The sequence below is a fragment of the Podarcis vaucheri genome (assembly GCF_965113315.1).
Source record: "Podarcis vaucheri genome assembly, chromosome: 3".
In the NCBI taxonomy this organism is placed as follows: domain Eukaryota; kingdom Metazoa; phylum Chordata; class Lepidosauria; order Squamata; family Lacertidae; genus Podarcis; species Podarcis vaucheri.
Window position 1 is genome coordinate 13,507,636 of NC_138761.1, and position 15,623 is coordinate 13,523,258.

General features: G+C 46.0%; 1 protein-coding gene across 3 annotated transcripts in view; it reads right to left on the minus strand.

Annotated features, from left to right (window-relative positions):
- ACYP2 (acylphosphatase 2) overlaps positions 1–14,611 on the minus strand; it is a 61,649-nt gene extending 47,038 nt beyond the window's left edge. The window contains exons 1-4 of one of the 3 annotated variants that reach the window (XM_082218059.1): positions 14,390–14,610; positions 11,320–11,336; positions 8,181–8,290; positions 6,488–6,833 (exon numbers count right to left, since the gene is read on the minus strand). In XM_082218059.1, coding sequence (XP_082074185.1) covers positions 6,725–6,833; positions 8,181–8,290; positions 11,320–11,336; positions 14,390–14,441 — 288 coding nt within the window. In that variant the 5' untranslated portion in view covers positions 14,442–14,610 and the 3' untranslated portion in view covers positions 6,488–6,724. Of the gene's footprint in view, positions 1–6,487; positions 6,834–8,180; positions 8,291–11,319; positions 11,337–14,389 lie in introns of those variants that run through there. The other 2 variants (XR_014218226.1, XM_082218058.1) reach the window with 2 other exon arrangements.
- Between the last annotated feature and the right edge of the window lie 1,012 nt (positions 14,612–15,623).

A 15,623-nucleotide genomic window follows, 5' to 3' on the forward strand; every position in this document is an offset into this window, starting at 1 on the left:
CATTCCATAGGAGCCTGTGGGGAATCTGGGAAACACCACACACACGCCGGAGCGGTACCTATTTATCTATTTGCACTTTGTGCTTTCGAACTGCTAGGTTGGCAGTAGCAGGGACCGAGCAACGGGAGCTCACCCTGTCGTGGGGATTTGAACCGCCAACCTTCTGATCAGCAAGTCCTAGGCTCTGTGGTTTAACCCACAGTGCCACCCGCGTCCCCGGTCATTTGGATAGCCTGATCCAAATCCATTCAGGGCTTTCAGGGTCCTTGAACTGAACCTGGAAACAGATCAGTAGTCAGTTCAACTCAAGCAACATATGAAGCAGTAAGGATAAGCATCGACCAGAACGTTTGCTGCATCAAATTACTGGAATTTGGAATCAGCCGATGGAATGGTTGAACAGTAGATTCAGGGCAAGACATCCTTACATGCCGATTGGTTGCCTTGGGGCAGTAGGTTGTCAACGTGGTGCCCACTGGTGCCAGTGTGCCTGCCAGTATCTCCTATGGCGCCCACATAAAGTCTCCGTATATATTCCCCCCTCGAATATACAGTGCATAAGTCTTCTTGCCCAGGGTGCACTGCCTCAGTGTCTCCCACATTGAACACAGCCCCTTCAACACATGCATATTTCAATGGATGTCAGGATTGGACACCAAGCCTCTCAGTTTCTCCGTGGGAGTGCAGTACTGGTGGCTGAAGTGGGTGCTTTTCCGCCTCACTGATGGGGCAACTGATGGAAGGGCATGCCCGTGGCCTTGTCAGCAGATGATTTCCCACAAAACATCTGGTTGGCCACAACTGGACACCGGATGCTTGATGAGATGGGTCTATAGTCTGACCAAGCTTGAATATTCTCTTCTGTCTTTAACAGTGGCTTAATCAATCACCAGGTGAACCTTGTCATGGCTTGCAGATAAGCATCGTAACTTTCCCGTATCTGCGGATCAAGTTGCTATTAAAGGCACAGTAGCTGGACAGACATTCAGCAGCTGGTTGGGTTTCTTAAGTCTCAAGCCTCCTCTTTCCAAGGCTCTGGTACAGTGGGACATGACCAAAACAGAAATCTAGCATTTCCAATTTTTTCCCCCTGGATGCTCTTCCTGTACCTTTAGCAGCAGCTTGCTCCACAGACTTTAGAACAGGCTTCCTCAACCTCGGCCCTCCAGATGTTTTTGGCCTACGACTCCCATGATCCCTAGCTAGCAGGACCAGTGGTCAGGGATGATGGGAACTGTAGTCTCAAAACATCTGGAGGACCGCGGTTCAGGAAGTCTGCTTTAGAAGGTAATGATGCTTTTCTGCATGCAGGCTCCACCTGCTTTTTTCAGATCAAGGTACTAAGAGAGTGCAGACAAAGCACAGGCCAGGCCATTTCTTTCCTGGTCAGTTTGCAATCCTGTTGGAATTATTATTGAAAATCCCAATGGTGTTAATTCAGCTGAGGTGCAATATTCATCAATTGCCAGCTCTCTCTTCAAATTTTCCATCAGGCATGATACCCTTTAGGAACACGGTTACTACTTATAGCCTCTGGCAGGAACAAAGAACAGCCTTTTTCAATCGCTTCTAAATTTACATTTTGTCCTTGCTCTGGAAAATAAATTTACCTCCACCTCCAGCAAGCTTCCTACCTCCTGCTCTGGAAATGAGAATTATGCTGCAACGTAAACGTGGAACAAGCTCCGCACCAAAAAAGGCAGGCCTGTCGTATCGTGGCAGGTTACTATAGCAACAATTGGAACAGCTTCATTTTTGGACTGCAGATCAAAAAGCACAGCTACGAACGCCTCACCATTTGTGCCTCTCCAAAGCAAAAAAGCAAAAATCAACCAAACAGGAGTCTTCTCAGTTTTTGCCCTGAAATATTTTGAAGTAGTTAAATGAACAATGATAAAATCGGTTTCGTCAACCACAGGTCCCTCGGTGTTGTTGGACTAGAAACCCCATCATCCTTAACCAGTCTAGCCAATAGTCAAGGATAATGGGAGTTGTAGTCCTTCAGTGTCCGGGGACCCAAGATTGCAAAGCACTTGAATTGACTTTTAAAACTTCATGCAAGGGATGTCTCAAAGTCTAATAGCTAAAGAGGTTTCCTTAGTGAGCTCTAATACCTTGGAGAGGATCATAGAATCATAGAACTGCAGAGCTAAAGGGGATCCCAGGGTCATCTAGTCCAACCCCTTGCATTGCAGGAATCCTGCCCACAGCCATCCCTGGGTGGGCTCGAACCACCAACCTTCTGGTTTAACAGCCAGATGCACTGACTCATTGTGCCACAGAGAACGATCGTTCAATGACTTTGATGGCTGGTGCCTACCAGCAGCTGAGCATCTCTCTCTACCTCCCTGTGTGAGGGCTGAGCTCAAAGAGAATGAGGGTATATATAAGTAAGCACTGTGGCGATCACACAGGGTCCCAGGATGTTTCACCGTCTACTGATCCCTGTGCCACCACTTTATTTCTCACTGCCACCACCCAGGCCCTACCTGGTACAATACTGAGTCCAGTCAGGGTTAAATTGGAACATAAACTTTTGTTTATTTATTGCAGTTTAACAAGCGTGTGGTTTCATAAACGGTATCAGTCAATTACAATCATGGGGTGCCTATCCAGACCTATAACTTCCATTACCTGCTCTCACTCACTAAACCACCTCTCAGATATTTACTCGTCTTCCTAGCCCCTACCTGTTCCTGACTCAGCTTATTTCGCTACACTAACTCAACCGCAGGACGCGGGTGGCGCTGTGGGTTAAACCACAGAGCCTAGGACTTGCCAATCAGAAGGGGTGAGCTCCCGTTGCTTGGTCCCTGCTCCTGCCAACCTAGCAGTTTGAAAGCACATCAAAGTGCAAGTAGATAAATAGGTACTGCTCCAGCGGGAAGGTAAATGGCGTTTCCATGCGCTGCTCTGGTTCGCTAGAAGCGGCTTAGTCATGCTGGCCACATGACCCGGAAGCTGTATGCCAGCTCCCTCGGCCAATAAAACGAGATGAGCGTCGCAACCCCAGAGTCAGCCACGACTGGACCTAATGGTCAGGGGTCCCTTTACCTTTAACTCAACCTACCCACAGACTCTATCCCAATTCACTCCCACTCCAACCAACCACCCAACGAACTCCCCTTTTGCCCCTCCCAGAGCTGGCTTTATAATCCCTCTGACTCCACCCCCCTGGGTTCTGATTGGGTAACTTGTTTAACTAATTCACCTCCAGCACTCTCATATGTTAACGTCACAAGCACCTCTTCCACTATTTGCCAAGCCATGCCTTGAGATCTGCTGGACAGGCCCTACTGATGGCTCCACCTGCAGCCATGACCTTTTCAACATTCACTACAGGTGGGCTTGTTGAGTTTACCCTTTGGGGGACTGTGGATACGGATGGGGAACCTCAGGCCTGGGGACCAAACAGGGAATCTCCCCAGGCCACACACTCTCCGGAGCCATACCCCTTCCCATAGCTGTCAACTTACAGATTTGAAAATAAGGGACCAGCAGCCTCAAAAATAAGGGATCAGCAGCCAAAATAAGGGATTTTCAGAGCACAGGGAGGTTCGACTTCTGAGCCCCTCCGAGCCAAAGGCAGAAAGCCCAGCCAGCAGCCAAATGAAGCCTCAAGCAGTGGTTCCCACAGCGCAGCAACCCGGCAAAGGGGATGCAGCAAGGAAAACCACCGTCACCTTTCCGCTGGGAAGCGCTGAGCAAAGGCGAGTCCCCAGGCAACGCGGCCGATTTGATCGGCACAAGGCATGCAAGCTCCACCCCCAGTTGTTCTTAGACTCCTTATTGGGTGAGCAACACAGCCAAGCAACACAGTTGGAGCCTCCCTGGCCAGCAGGGAGGAAGGGATAGGAGCTGCTTCCTTTGAAACCCGGGAAATTTAAGGGACATCATCAATAATGGACAGCAGCAGGACACGGCACTGGGATAAGGGACTTTCCCGCCAAATAAGGGACGAATGACAGCTATGCCCCTTCCCCATCCCTGCTTTGCATCCTCCTTGAGTACTTTTGCCAGGCTGGAAGGTATCCTTGAGCTCATATCATGCCTCTTGCCTCCCTGGAGGGAGGATAGAGAAGGCTGGCTGGGTGTCGAAACAAACTTACTGTACCAAAGTGAAGATCGCATTTGATGTCCTGCCTACTTTTGCCCTGGCCCTCACAGGCATGTGGCCCTCAGAATGTTGCCCATAAGGGAATGTGGCCCTCGGGACAAAGACATTTCCTCACCCCTTTTCTAAGGACAAGCCATTGGCATTTGGATGCATTAATGTGGGCTGTGCTTTAAAGAACGGCCATGTTTTTCTGTGTGCTGGGTTGACGTGCGCTCTTAAAAATAGCAATAATAAAGGACATGAAACAGGTGGCATTTAGGTGATGCAAGAGTCCATTAGCCTCTCCTTGATCTATAAAAGACGTCCCTTCTGAAATGCCCTGCCCCTAAGAAAAAGAAGGAGCAGAAAGGTGCACATTGTATTGCTTGTGACAGCATTCTGCTGTAGTGATATATTTACCATGATGATCTCCCCATAATCAGTGAAAATAAAAGGGGCACTAATAACTGCTGCTTCTCTTAGGAAGCTGCTTGTTCAGATCATTGGTCAATCTAGCTCAGTACTGTCTACACTGAGTGGCAAAGCTTCTCCAGGATTTGAGGTCGAGTTCTCTCCTACTCCCACCTGGAGATAAGGGGATGCGGGTGGCGCTGTGGTCTAAACCACTGAGCCTCTTGGGCTTGCCCATCAGGAGGTCAGCGGTTCGAATCCCCACAACGAGGTGAGCTCCCCTTGCCCTGTCCCAGCTCCTGCCAACCTAGCATTTCAAAAGCATACCAGTGCAAGTAGATAAATAGGTACCACTGTGGCGCTTTGGTTTCTGTCACAGTGTTCCATTGTTTAGTCATGCTGGCCACATGACCTGGAAAACTGTCTGTAGACAAATATCGGCTCCCTTGGCCTGAAAGCGAGATGAGCGCCGCAACCCTATAGTCGCCTTTGACTGGACTTAACCATCCAGGAGTCCTTTACCTTTACCTTTTTTTACCCAGAGATTGAAATTGGGAACTACTGAAAGCAAAGCAGATGCTCCACCACTGAGCTATGGCCCTTTTTTATTGGCAACACAGGGACTATTAAGACGCAGTAGGAGGAAAGATCCCATGTTGCAGGGAAAGAAGAGATTGTCTCAGGAGGCAGCTAAAAATAGGTGAACATCAATGAGAAGTGTGGTGCATGTTACCATTACCCATCAAACAGCTCCACCTAGAGCTCAGAAAGTTAGGTCCTTGGAGAAGCTATGCTAGCTCAGCTTCAATAATACTTCCTATCAGTTTTCCTAAAATAGGTGTTTGATACATGCATTTTACCCTACAGAGCTTTGGCTCTCCGAATTGCTGCTGTGTGCTCCTGCCCTCTAAGTGTCTAGTTCTACCTCACCCACACCTGAACATAAATATTTCTCCCCTCAACCTGATGATTAGTTCTGAATCAGCTCCTCTTGACTTCCCCCATGCAATCAATTTAAAAGCTGCTCCACCACCTTTTTAAAAGTACTGTATCCCTGGGTCTTTATCTGCGTCCCCAGACCAAAAAAGAATTATGACATTCCTATCTTGAAATCAAAACAACACATAAATTAACGGCCCCATCACGTATTATGAGAAACGATCAGCAATCTTGGCAGAAATACAGCATTTCTACCAAACTAATTGCCTCTAATCAGCCTTACACAACAGAATTAGAATGCCTTTGATTTGTTGCATTCCGTTTCCCCAGCATTACTCAGTACTCTCGTCTTCTTCCTTCCAAGTACTAGACTAACAAGTCTCCACCCTCTGCCCTCACCCTTTTTGTCTTGGCACCTGGCCACGTTTGGAGTTCTGCTTTTACACCGTTATAAGAGGAACTGGCAACAAAAGGGACTGCACCCTCACCTCCCCGCAGGACTGCTCAAGTTATTCAGGATCCATCCCAGGCCATCCAGGATGTTCTTTGGGGATAGCCAATCTTGGCTGTGGATGATGGGAGTTGGAGTCAAATATTCTCTTGAGGACACCATATTGACTATGCCTGCTATATAATGGATGCATGTATGCCATGAATATGCAGAAATTCAGAATGTGGTTTGGGGTGCAACTTAATAAAAACCCACCAAGTTTCTATCCCTCATTTTTTGAAGATTTGTTCAAAAGCGTGTGAGCAGCAGCTGATGAATGAGGTCAGAGGGGTGTGTGAATACAATTGTCAGTGTTTGGGGCTGGAACTTCTGTGCCAAGCACAGTTCCTTGACCCACTAGATTAATTATCACAACCAAAGTAAACAATGATCCATAGTAAAAGCAGCAGGACAAATCATGCAAAATAATCACACAGATGTGTATCGATCTCGGCTGATGGGAGTTGCAGTCTAAATATCTGGAAAGTATCAGGCTATTTGCAAAAACAACTCTATGGAACTCAGAACTCTATGGAGCCCCTGCTCTCCCTATGGTGCAGATTCAGTTCATTCTTCAAACAGCTCTGCAATATTTTCCAATGAAAAAGCTCCACACATTGTTTCTTCTGACTCCTATAGCTTAGGCTTGACTCATAGGCACGACTGGGGTTACTGATGATGTATGGCCAAATGGGTGTGTGTGGAGATGATTGCGTCCAAACTTCTCATCAAAGATCACATGTGCTTGCCTACGATGTCATCAGCAAGCTCCCAAACCAAAAGGGATCTCAGCAGGCCCCAACTCCACCTTGAACGCCATCCTTTGCTTGGGGCCAGGAGACATGGGCTGGTTGTCCAAAGATCCCCGTCTCCTGAGCTTTAGAAAGCTGGAAACAGCTATATAACAAAGGAAGGAGGACTCTTAATAGGAATCCTTAACAGTGCCTAGCAAATGAAAGCTCTAAGGTGGTCTTCTATCAACAGCCCCTCCTTCTGCAGGGCTTGGGCAGACTTCAGATTGTTTAGGGAGGTGGGCGTCCTCGGAAGTCACATGTCACCTCCATAAACGGAAGCCACAGCTGTAGCATTTATGCTGGCTCCCTTAATAGTAAACCATTTGGCGAGAAACCGTTCTGTCTCTGGGCGCTTGTAAGCCATTGCTATTTTCAGGCAGGATTCAGTCATATGCCAGCAAATCCAGGTGGTACAATTAAAGCAGATATGGAGCTCTTGCACAAGACTGGGCGAGCAGGCTTCAAATCCCCACTCGGCCATGAAGCAAATGGCCCAGTCACCATCTCTTAGCCTAACCTAGCCTAAAGGATGAAATGGGGAGGGGAATCATGTGCACTGCCCTGGGATTTTTGGAAGATAAAAGTGGTATATAAATGTGATAAATAATAAAATAAAATCAGACATTTGCAATAAGAAGTGTGACAGGGAAATGCACTGAAAAGTATGGGGTAATAATTATTTGACGCCATGCTGGAAAACCTCCACAAGAAACACATCAGAATGAATGCTCGATAAACAGCCCATGTTGTCTAACTTCCTCTACACACTTTGAGCAAATGAATTAGGGTGAATGCTTAATAAGCTGGTCACCCGGAAGTGACAACAGAGCCAATCTCTCTAATTTACACATCTAGGGCAGTATCCAATGTAATACAGTGGTACCTCGGGTTACATACACTTCAGGTTACAGACTCGGCTAACCCAGAAATATTACCTCGGGTTAAGAACTTTGCTTCAGGATGAGAACAGAAATCGTGTTCCGGCGGCGCGGCAGCAGCAGGAGGCCTCATTAGTTAAAGTGATGCTTCAAGTTAGGAACAGTTTCAGGTTAAGAACGGACCAATTAAGTACTTAACCCGAGGTACCACTGTAGTTTCATGTGTGCAGATTACCACTAGCATAATGGGAATATTCACCCTCTTTGCGCCATCCCCAAATCTGATCCAGAGGGTTGAGAGGATCCTCAGAGCAGATACAGGGAGTGCCATGGACTGGGGGAGCTCCACTGTGCTAACAGACATCATTGGCTTGACCGAACTACTTACTTAACGCAAGGTTGAATATAAGTCCATGTGAGCAAATTGTTTCATTTAAGACCTGGAGGAAGTCCAGTTTAGAGCTTCAATATCATTTCTCCAAACCATTTTGTTAATCGGCAGAAGCGTTTTAACCAATCCTGCAAGTTAGTGAAGCCAGCACAGCACACGTTTCAGGAAACGCTGTACTTACATCTCCTGTACTTTATCTTCTGGACCCTGTACCTGGCCAGTAACCGTCCCTTGTCTGGTATTTTTAACCCAGCCAACTACTCCCATTTTCCTAGCTTTATCTTCTGTATACTGGTTGAGGGTTATGGGTAACGGGGGGGGGGGAGGGGTGGAAAGAAGAAGATACACAGATTTTATGCAGTATCTGAAATCATATAATGCAGCTCAGCCTTAAAACATCACATTTCTTTCTGCACAATTTCTTTCCTAAGGATTCAAGAAGACCAACAAACATGGAGTTGCAGCCCCCAAAAGTCATATTTTGTGGAAGTCTCAAGAGTTTCCTGTTTCATCCAAACCAAGAAATTATGGTTACTGGCTGTGAAACAAGCCATTATTCAAAACCCAACTTCATTAATGATGATTTATAAAGGATCCTCTACACAAGGATCCTGGCTTGTGTAGAAACTGCCCACCATAGTTTCCTGGTTCAGCAAAATAGGAAATTATGGTGAGTTAGCAATCTTTGCTTTGCATCCAGGTGTGCAACAAAGAAAGGAACAAAGGAGTTGTGTATAAAACCAAAAGGCTGTTTCATATCTGGCTTATAAAACACAGATGTAAGATCAGGCACAGGCAAACTCGGCCCTCCAGATGTTTTGGGACTACAACTCCCATCATCCCTGACCACGGGTCCTGTTAGCTAGGGATGATGGGAGTTGTAGTCCCAAAACATCTGGAGGGCCGAGTTTGCCTATGCCTGTGTAAGATCATCCAAGTGTTGACATGGGTGCTTAACAACTGCAGTTAGAACTTTGTGATGGGGCATTTCTTGGAAGAGTGAATTTGAGGTTACATTCTCCCACTGCTGTTTAAAAATAAAATTTTACATACTTTTACAGTACACTGCTTGCACTTCTATTATGTTCCTCTTAACATAATTTGCAAGGCATCTTAAGTTTAAAAGGACAAAGTTGGACTACTAAGGGAAAAAAGACAAATTGCATGCTGCAATAAGGCAGAAAGTCTTCATTTAACTTTCATTCACTGTTGGCGTTTCAACTGGGAAACCGTGGTTACCAAGTTCAGAACAAACCAGAATCTAACCGTGATTTGAAGTTGGTGTAAGAACTTGGCTTGTTCCCAACTTGCTCGCCACAGTTTCCTAGTTTGGACAAAACTGGAAACTATGGTTAATTTAAGACTTCTGGGTTTGATAGCGGGACACAGAGAAGGAGAAGGTGCTGCATGTGCCAGAACAAAGCTCATTAGTATCTGAATAGTTATTAACTTGCTTTGGGCACACAGAACATGTTGCATCTGTCATTGGAATCTACTAAAAAGGAAAAACTGAATTAACATTAGCTCAGTTGTATATGGTTTCCGACTTCCCATCTTGAAAGCATGTATCATTTTGTTTCCAAAGCTACCCCCCAAGATGTCCAAAAGTGGCAAAAGAGAATAGGTGGGGTCTTAGCTGCAAAGAGCCCAGCTATTAAGAAAGAAATTAAACCATTAAGGTCCATTTCTTAAATCACTTGCAAATCTCTGGAGCTCTACTTTCATTTCCAACACCAGCATATAAATAAAAGCATTTGCTCAGACCAAGACTCAAAGGCTAACATTTTCCAAAGAAATTATCAAGCTATCTACAAGCTCTCAGTAACACCACTTAAAATTATAGATGGACATCTGGCCCAGAGAGAGACCCTCCACAAGCTTTGAATAGAGGCAATAGAGGAATAGAGCCTTGTCTAGTTTTCAAGGGCATTGTATTTTAACAGGAACATGTGTCCACATTTACAGTATTTACAGTAGAACCTGATTTTATGAACTAATTGAGGAGATAGGAGTTCATAAAATAAAGTTCAGAAAACTGTGCTTTTGAGCATTACAGCAGCTACAGTGCTTTGAGTGAGAAAGACAAACTGCAATGCTTATTGATTTATTTTTCAGTCATACAGTGCATTATCAACAGCAACAGACCTATCATGGGACTACGTCAAGAATCAAGTTTTTATTATTGTCTTTCCTTGCTGCCAAAAGTTCTGATCTTATTTTTGTTTGAGAGAATTCGCTATCTTCTTTGCAGCCAAATCTCTCAGGCTTTTCAAAAACAGGAGCTGTACCACATCACTTTCTTCTTGATCTTCCAGCCACTGCAGAGCTATTTCTAATGCGTTGTAGGCTTCCGAATGTGAGGGTCCAGGAACGACAACAGTGTTGTAAATGCTCTCGACGTCAGAGTCCTCCTCTGTTTTGAAATCTGTAAATTCTTTTTTGAGGCATTGAGTGGCTGGCTGATCAGCAGAAAGCTTCTCATGATGAACACCAAGATGGTGAATCCCGTGGCGAGACTTGAACCGCGCCAGCCATCCTGAGCTAGCCTTGAAGTCAGGGTTGCCGTTCAATTTCCTGTTCATTTCTAAGGCCTTTTCACATAGAAGTGGGCCTGAGACTGGCTCACCAATATTTCTCATGTGGGAAAACCAAGCATAGAGAGCATCTTCCAACGTTGAGTTCTTTGCGCATTTCATCGTCTTCCGCTTCTTTTTGCCATTTTCGCTCCCCATCGTTGAGACAAAATGCAGGAGTGTGTCTTTGTTTTTCTTGAGTTGCGAAATTGTGGACTTCCCAATTCCAAACTCCTCCGCCAACACTGTTGCTGTTTCGCCTTTCTCCAACCTTTCCACAATCTCTATTTTGCTTTGGAAAGTGAGCACAGTTCGCTTGCGTTTCTTGGTCACTGTGAAAAACGGCGTGTTGCTCATACGCAATCTTTCCATGCTGTATGTTTGGGAATATGGGCCACAGTAAGATCAAGGGACAAAAACTTTTAAGTCTATGAGACCTTTGCACAAAGTTAAAGTTCATGCACATGTACTGTGGTGCTTCTTTCTCATCTGGTTGAGTAAGATGGCTCATAAATGTATTGTTCATACAACTAGTTTTCATAAAATCAGGATTCTACTGCATTTTATAAAAAAGGATCTCCGTTAAAACACATACCACAGACACACAATACTTAACTGTTCAGATTAGCTTTGAAAACTTGGCATTATAGACTGTTGGGGTCTCTGTACAGGCCACAGGCCTTTTTTTTAATCTTAGAAATATGATACAGTAACGATGAAAGATTGATGTACTTCATGTTGTCTTACCATTCTGAAACAGACACCTAGGAAAGAATAAAAAGAACATTAAAATAAATAAATGTTTTTATTCAAACTAGTACAGCAACATGTTCAGGAAACAGGCTGCCAGAAACATTTGATAGTAAGTGGTGCATGTTTGCCACAAAGTTTTTGTTGTGCTCGATATAACTATTTGCAAATTATCAGATGATTATGAATAACTCCTATGTCTTCTGATGTAGCAAGCGAGATATAGATTTGCTGTAGAAATGGGTGTGTGCTTCCATCATGAAGCTCAGCTGTGTGCCACTGATCTTTATGAATGTGTCTGAATTTCATGTAGATACACAGCCGTATGCAGGGGGCATTTTTATATACTTTTATAGGTTTTGTTGCAGTTGTTTAATATTATTTAGAAGTTCACTGTTATTTTACTTGCTGGGTTGGTAAGAATCAATGCGCTTACTTGTTGAAGTTGTTTGTGTGACATTTATGTAAATCTAAAATGAAATAAGTAAATAAATGTTTGTTTTTACAAGAATCTTATAGAATTTATTTTTGTCAGCATTTGTGTGGTTTTATTTGTGATTTGTGTATGTGTGTATCAGCTGCCCTGAAAGTCTCATTGAGCCAGGATATATAAAATAAACCTAATTGAATAGTTATATGCAACAAGAGCTGAACTGAGACCAGAGAATGTCATTTTTAAAGCTTTTCTTTTGACTAGCCTGTTTTCTGCAGCTGGGGGAAAAGGATGAAGTCAGTACCATGCAGGAAACAAAACAGCCGCAATTATTTTTGTCCACTACCTGGTGCTGTTGCATTCACTTTTTCCATTCTCCTCCCTGATTATCCTGCTTCCCACTGCCAATTAGCAGGAGGGAACAGGCAGCCCCATTACTTTAAATGGCATATGCTTTGCTTCCCAGTGAAATCAATGGGATTAAATATCTCTTTAGATGTATCTTGCCCAGTGTATGAAACTGGTTACCATTCCTTGTACCTTACACCATATTAACTTTGGTTGAGCACCTGTGGATGAAAGCTGAAAATTTAAGGATACCTTCAATGCAGGAAACTCGGTTGAATGGAACGGAATGAATTGTGTCACAGTAAACTTGATTAGGATTGGGTTTCCAACTCATATATACAGTATGAGTTGAATTATGTAAGCAAATAAATTTAACAGTGATGCTGCAACATCTTTATAATATAAAGTTACAGTATCTGTTTTCCTGAAGATAGGTCAATGAAGTTCATGAAAGGGGTACAGGAGGATCCCTATACAACATATAATTTATACATGGTGGATCCAAAGTCATTGTACATACATTCTTAACTTCTATGTTATTGATTTTCTTCACATCTAGTCACACACTTTCTATCCTGGCCACCTTTTAGCTATGGATCCTATATACAGAAGATAATTTTTTCCATGTCTTCCCACTGTATAATCTCCACCACTCTGCAGAAGCAAAGTACCGTAGGTTCATATCTGTTCTGTCCCTGGATGGGAGACTGCCTGAGAACCACATGCCTTGGGAGGTCCTCATGATGGAAGAAAGGCAGAATTTAAATGTAAGAAACATAAAATTAAATAAATTGGATTTGCTTGTGAGTAAATGTGTCTCACTGCGGGTGGTGCTGTGGGTAAAACCTCAGTGCCTAGGACTTGCTGATCGCAAGGTCGGCGGTTCGAATCCCCGCAGCGGGGTGAGCTTCCGCCGTTCAGTCCCAGCTCCTGCCCACCTAGCAGTTCGAAAGCACCCCTAAGATAAATAGGTACCGCTTTATAGCGGGAAGGTAACCAGCGTTTCCGTGTGTGGCGCTGGTGCTGGCTCGCCAGATGCCGCTTAGTTACGCTGGCCACGTGACCCGGAAGTGTCTCCGGACAGCGCTGGCTCCCGGCCTCTTGAGCGAGATGAGCGCGCAACCCTAGAGTCGGACACGACTGGCCCGTACGGGCAGGGGTACCTTTACCTTTAAATGTGTCTTTAACCTACAGGCACAACAGCTCCTGTTTACACGTCTTTAATCTCCCCCTCCCCCTTGCTCCATTTTGTTACCCTGCTTCTCCTTTATTCATTACCAATGTTAATAATAATAATAATTTATTATTTATACCCCACCCATCTGGCTGGGCTTCCCCAGCCACTCTAGGTAGCTTCCAACAAAATATTAAAGAACAGTAATGCATCAAACATTAAAAGCTTCCCTAAACAGGGCTGCCTTCAGATGTCTTCTAAAAGTTAGGTAGTTGTTTTTCTCTTTGACATCTGGTGGGAGGGCGTTCCACAGGGCGGGTGCCACTACCGAGAAGGCCCTCTGCCTGGTTCCCTGTAACTTGGCTTCTCGCAGTGAGGGAACATCCAGAAAGCCCTCGGTGCTGGACCTCAGTGTCCAGGTAGAATGATGGTGGTGGAGCCGCTCCTTCAGATATACTAGACTGAGTTCGTTTAAGGCTTTAAAGGTCAGCACCAACACTTTAAATTTTGTTTAGCAAACCAGGCTGTGTGCAACGTTATTCACTGACGAAATACGCGCTGAAGTGTTCTTTGTGACAGAGGTTCTTGCATTTCCTCTGCTTAATAACAGCAATAACAACAACCCTATTAAGCCATTTGAAATAATAGCAGTTGCAGTCTTAGGCTGGGGGGGATGCTCCTCCTGAAACCAGTAAACGAAGCACGGGAAAGAAATAAAGTGTGTGTGTGGGGGGGGATTCTTACAATCGAAGCAACGAAATCAATAGGCGTTAAGATACCCAAAGCAACCACCTTGCACGTTTTCGCTTTCTCTGCACGTTGCGCATGCGCAGCAGAGTCCCTGCGTAGCCGGGGAGGGGGGGGAGAGCTCCACTTCTGGCTCGCGGAGGAACTCCGAACGTTGCCCGTAACCGCACATGCGCCTCAGGCGACGGTACTCGCGCATGCGAATTCGCTCCCTTTCTCGCGCCCCCTCTCGGCAAGCTTCCACAGCCTGAGGGAACCTCGCGCATGCGCCCTCTCCCCCTTTCCCCTCTCTTCTTCTGGTAATTCGAATACACTCCCCCTCCCCCTCCTTTATTATTATTAATAATAATAATCATAATAATCACCCTGCACCCGGCCGAACACTTCGTAATCCACCGACTTGAGGACCCGAGACATGGTGAGGGAAGCGTCAAACCGCCAGAACCGGCACCGGAGACCAACCCGCCGCCCCCCCCCCCCGCCGCGCAGCGTCACCGGTGGGGAAAGGGCAGCGAGAGCGCCGAGGAGAAGACGCGAGAGCGGCTCGAGCAGCCTCAGCTGGCGGAGGTCGCGACGGAAAGTCGGGAGGCTCAAGCTTCGCGGGATAGCGACCGCCCGCCTAGTCCGGGAGCGCAGCCGCCACCGGCATCCGTTTCTCAAAGTTGGGAGAGGCTTCGACTTCTCCCTAAGCTCTTCTGGAGGGATGGGAGGTGGCCGAGGGGGGGAAGAGATACAGGCTGGACCCCTTACGACAGGGCTACCGCGTTAACTCCCGCTCCGCATTCTTCTAAAGAACCCGGTCGCTTGGCTTAGCGTTGCCGGCGGCTGCCCTTTGGAACTCTCTGCCACTTGATGTAGTAGAGCAATGCCCTTTCCGGCCCCTGCTTTGAAAACCTTTCCTGTACCAAGCATATATGATAATTCCCCAGGCATGGGCGTAGCCCGGTGGGGGCAGGGATTTTTATTGATAAAAATAAAAATACTTAACTAACTGAGGTTCTGGGGCGCGGGTGGCGCTGTGGGTTAAACCACAGAGCCTAGGACTTGCCGATCAGAAGGTCGGTGGTTCGAATCCCCACGACGGGGTGAGCTCCCGTTGCTCGGTCCCTGCTCCTGCCTACCTAGCAGTTCGAAAGCACCTCAAAGTGCAAGTAGATAAATAGGTACCGCTCTGGCAGGAAGGTAAACGGTGTTCCCGTGCCCTGCTCTGGTTCTCCAGAAGCGGCTTAGTCATGCTGACCACATGACTGTATGCCGGCTCCCTCGGCCAATAAAGCGAGATGGGCGCCACAACCCCAGAGTCGGTCACGACTGGACCTAATGGTCAGGGGTCCCTTTACCTTTAACTGAGGTTCTGCACCGCACCGCCCCCGCCCCCCCCCACAAACAAACATAAAGTTTGCCCTCCCCAACAAAAATCCTGGCCACACCCATGTTCCCAGGGCAGCTTTTACTGACACCACCTCTGTTATTTTTAGTGCCAGGTTATTATTATTATTATTAATAATAATAGTGGGACTATGGAACTCACTTCCACAGGAGGCAGGGATGGCTAGCAACTTGGATGGCATTAAAAGAGGGTTGGGGATAAGCCGCTAA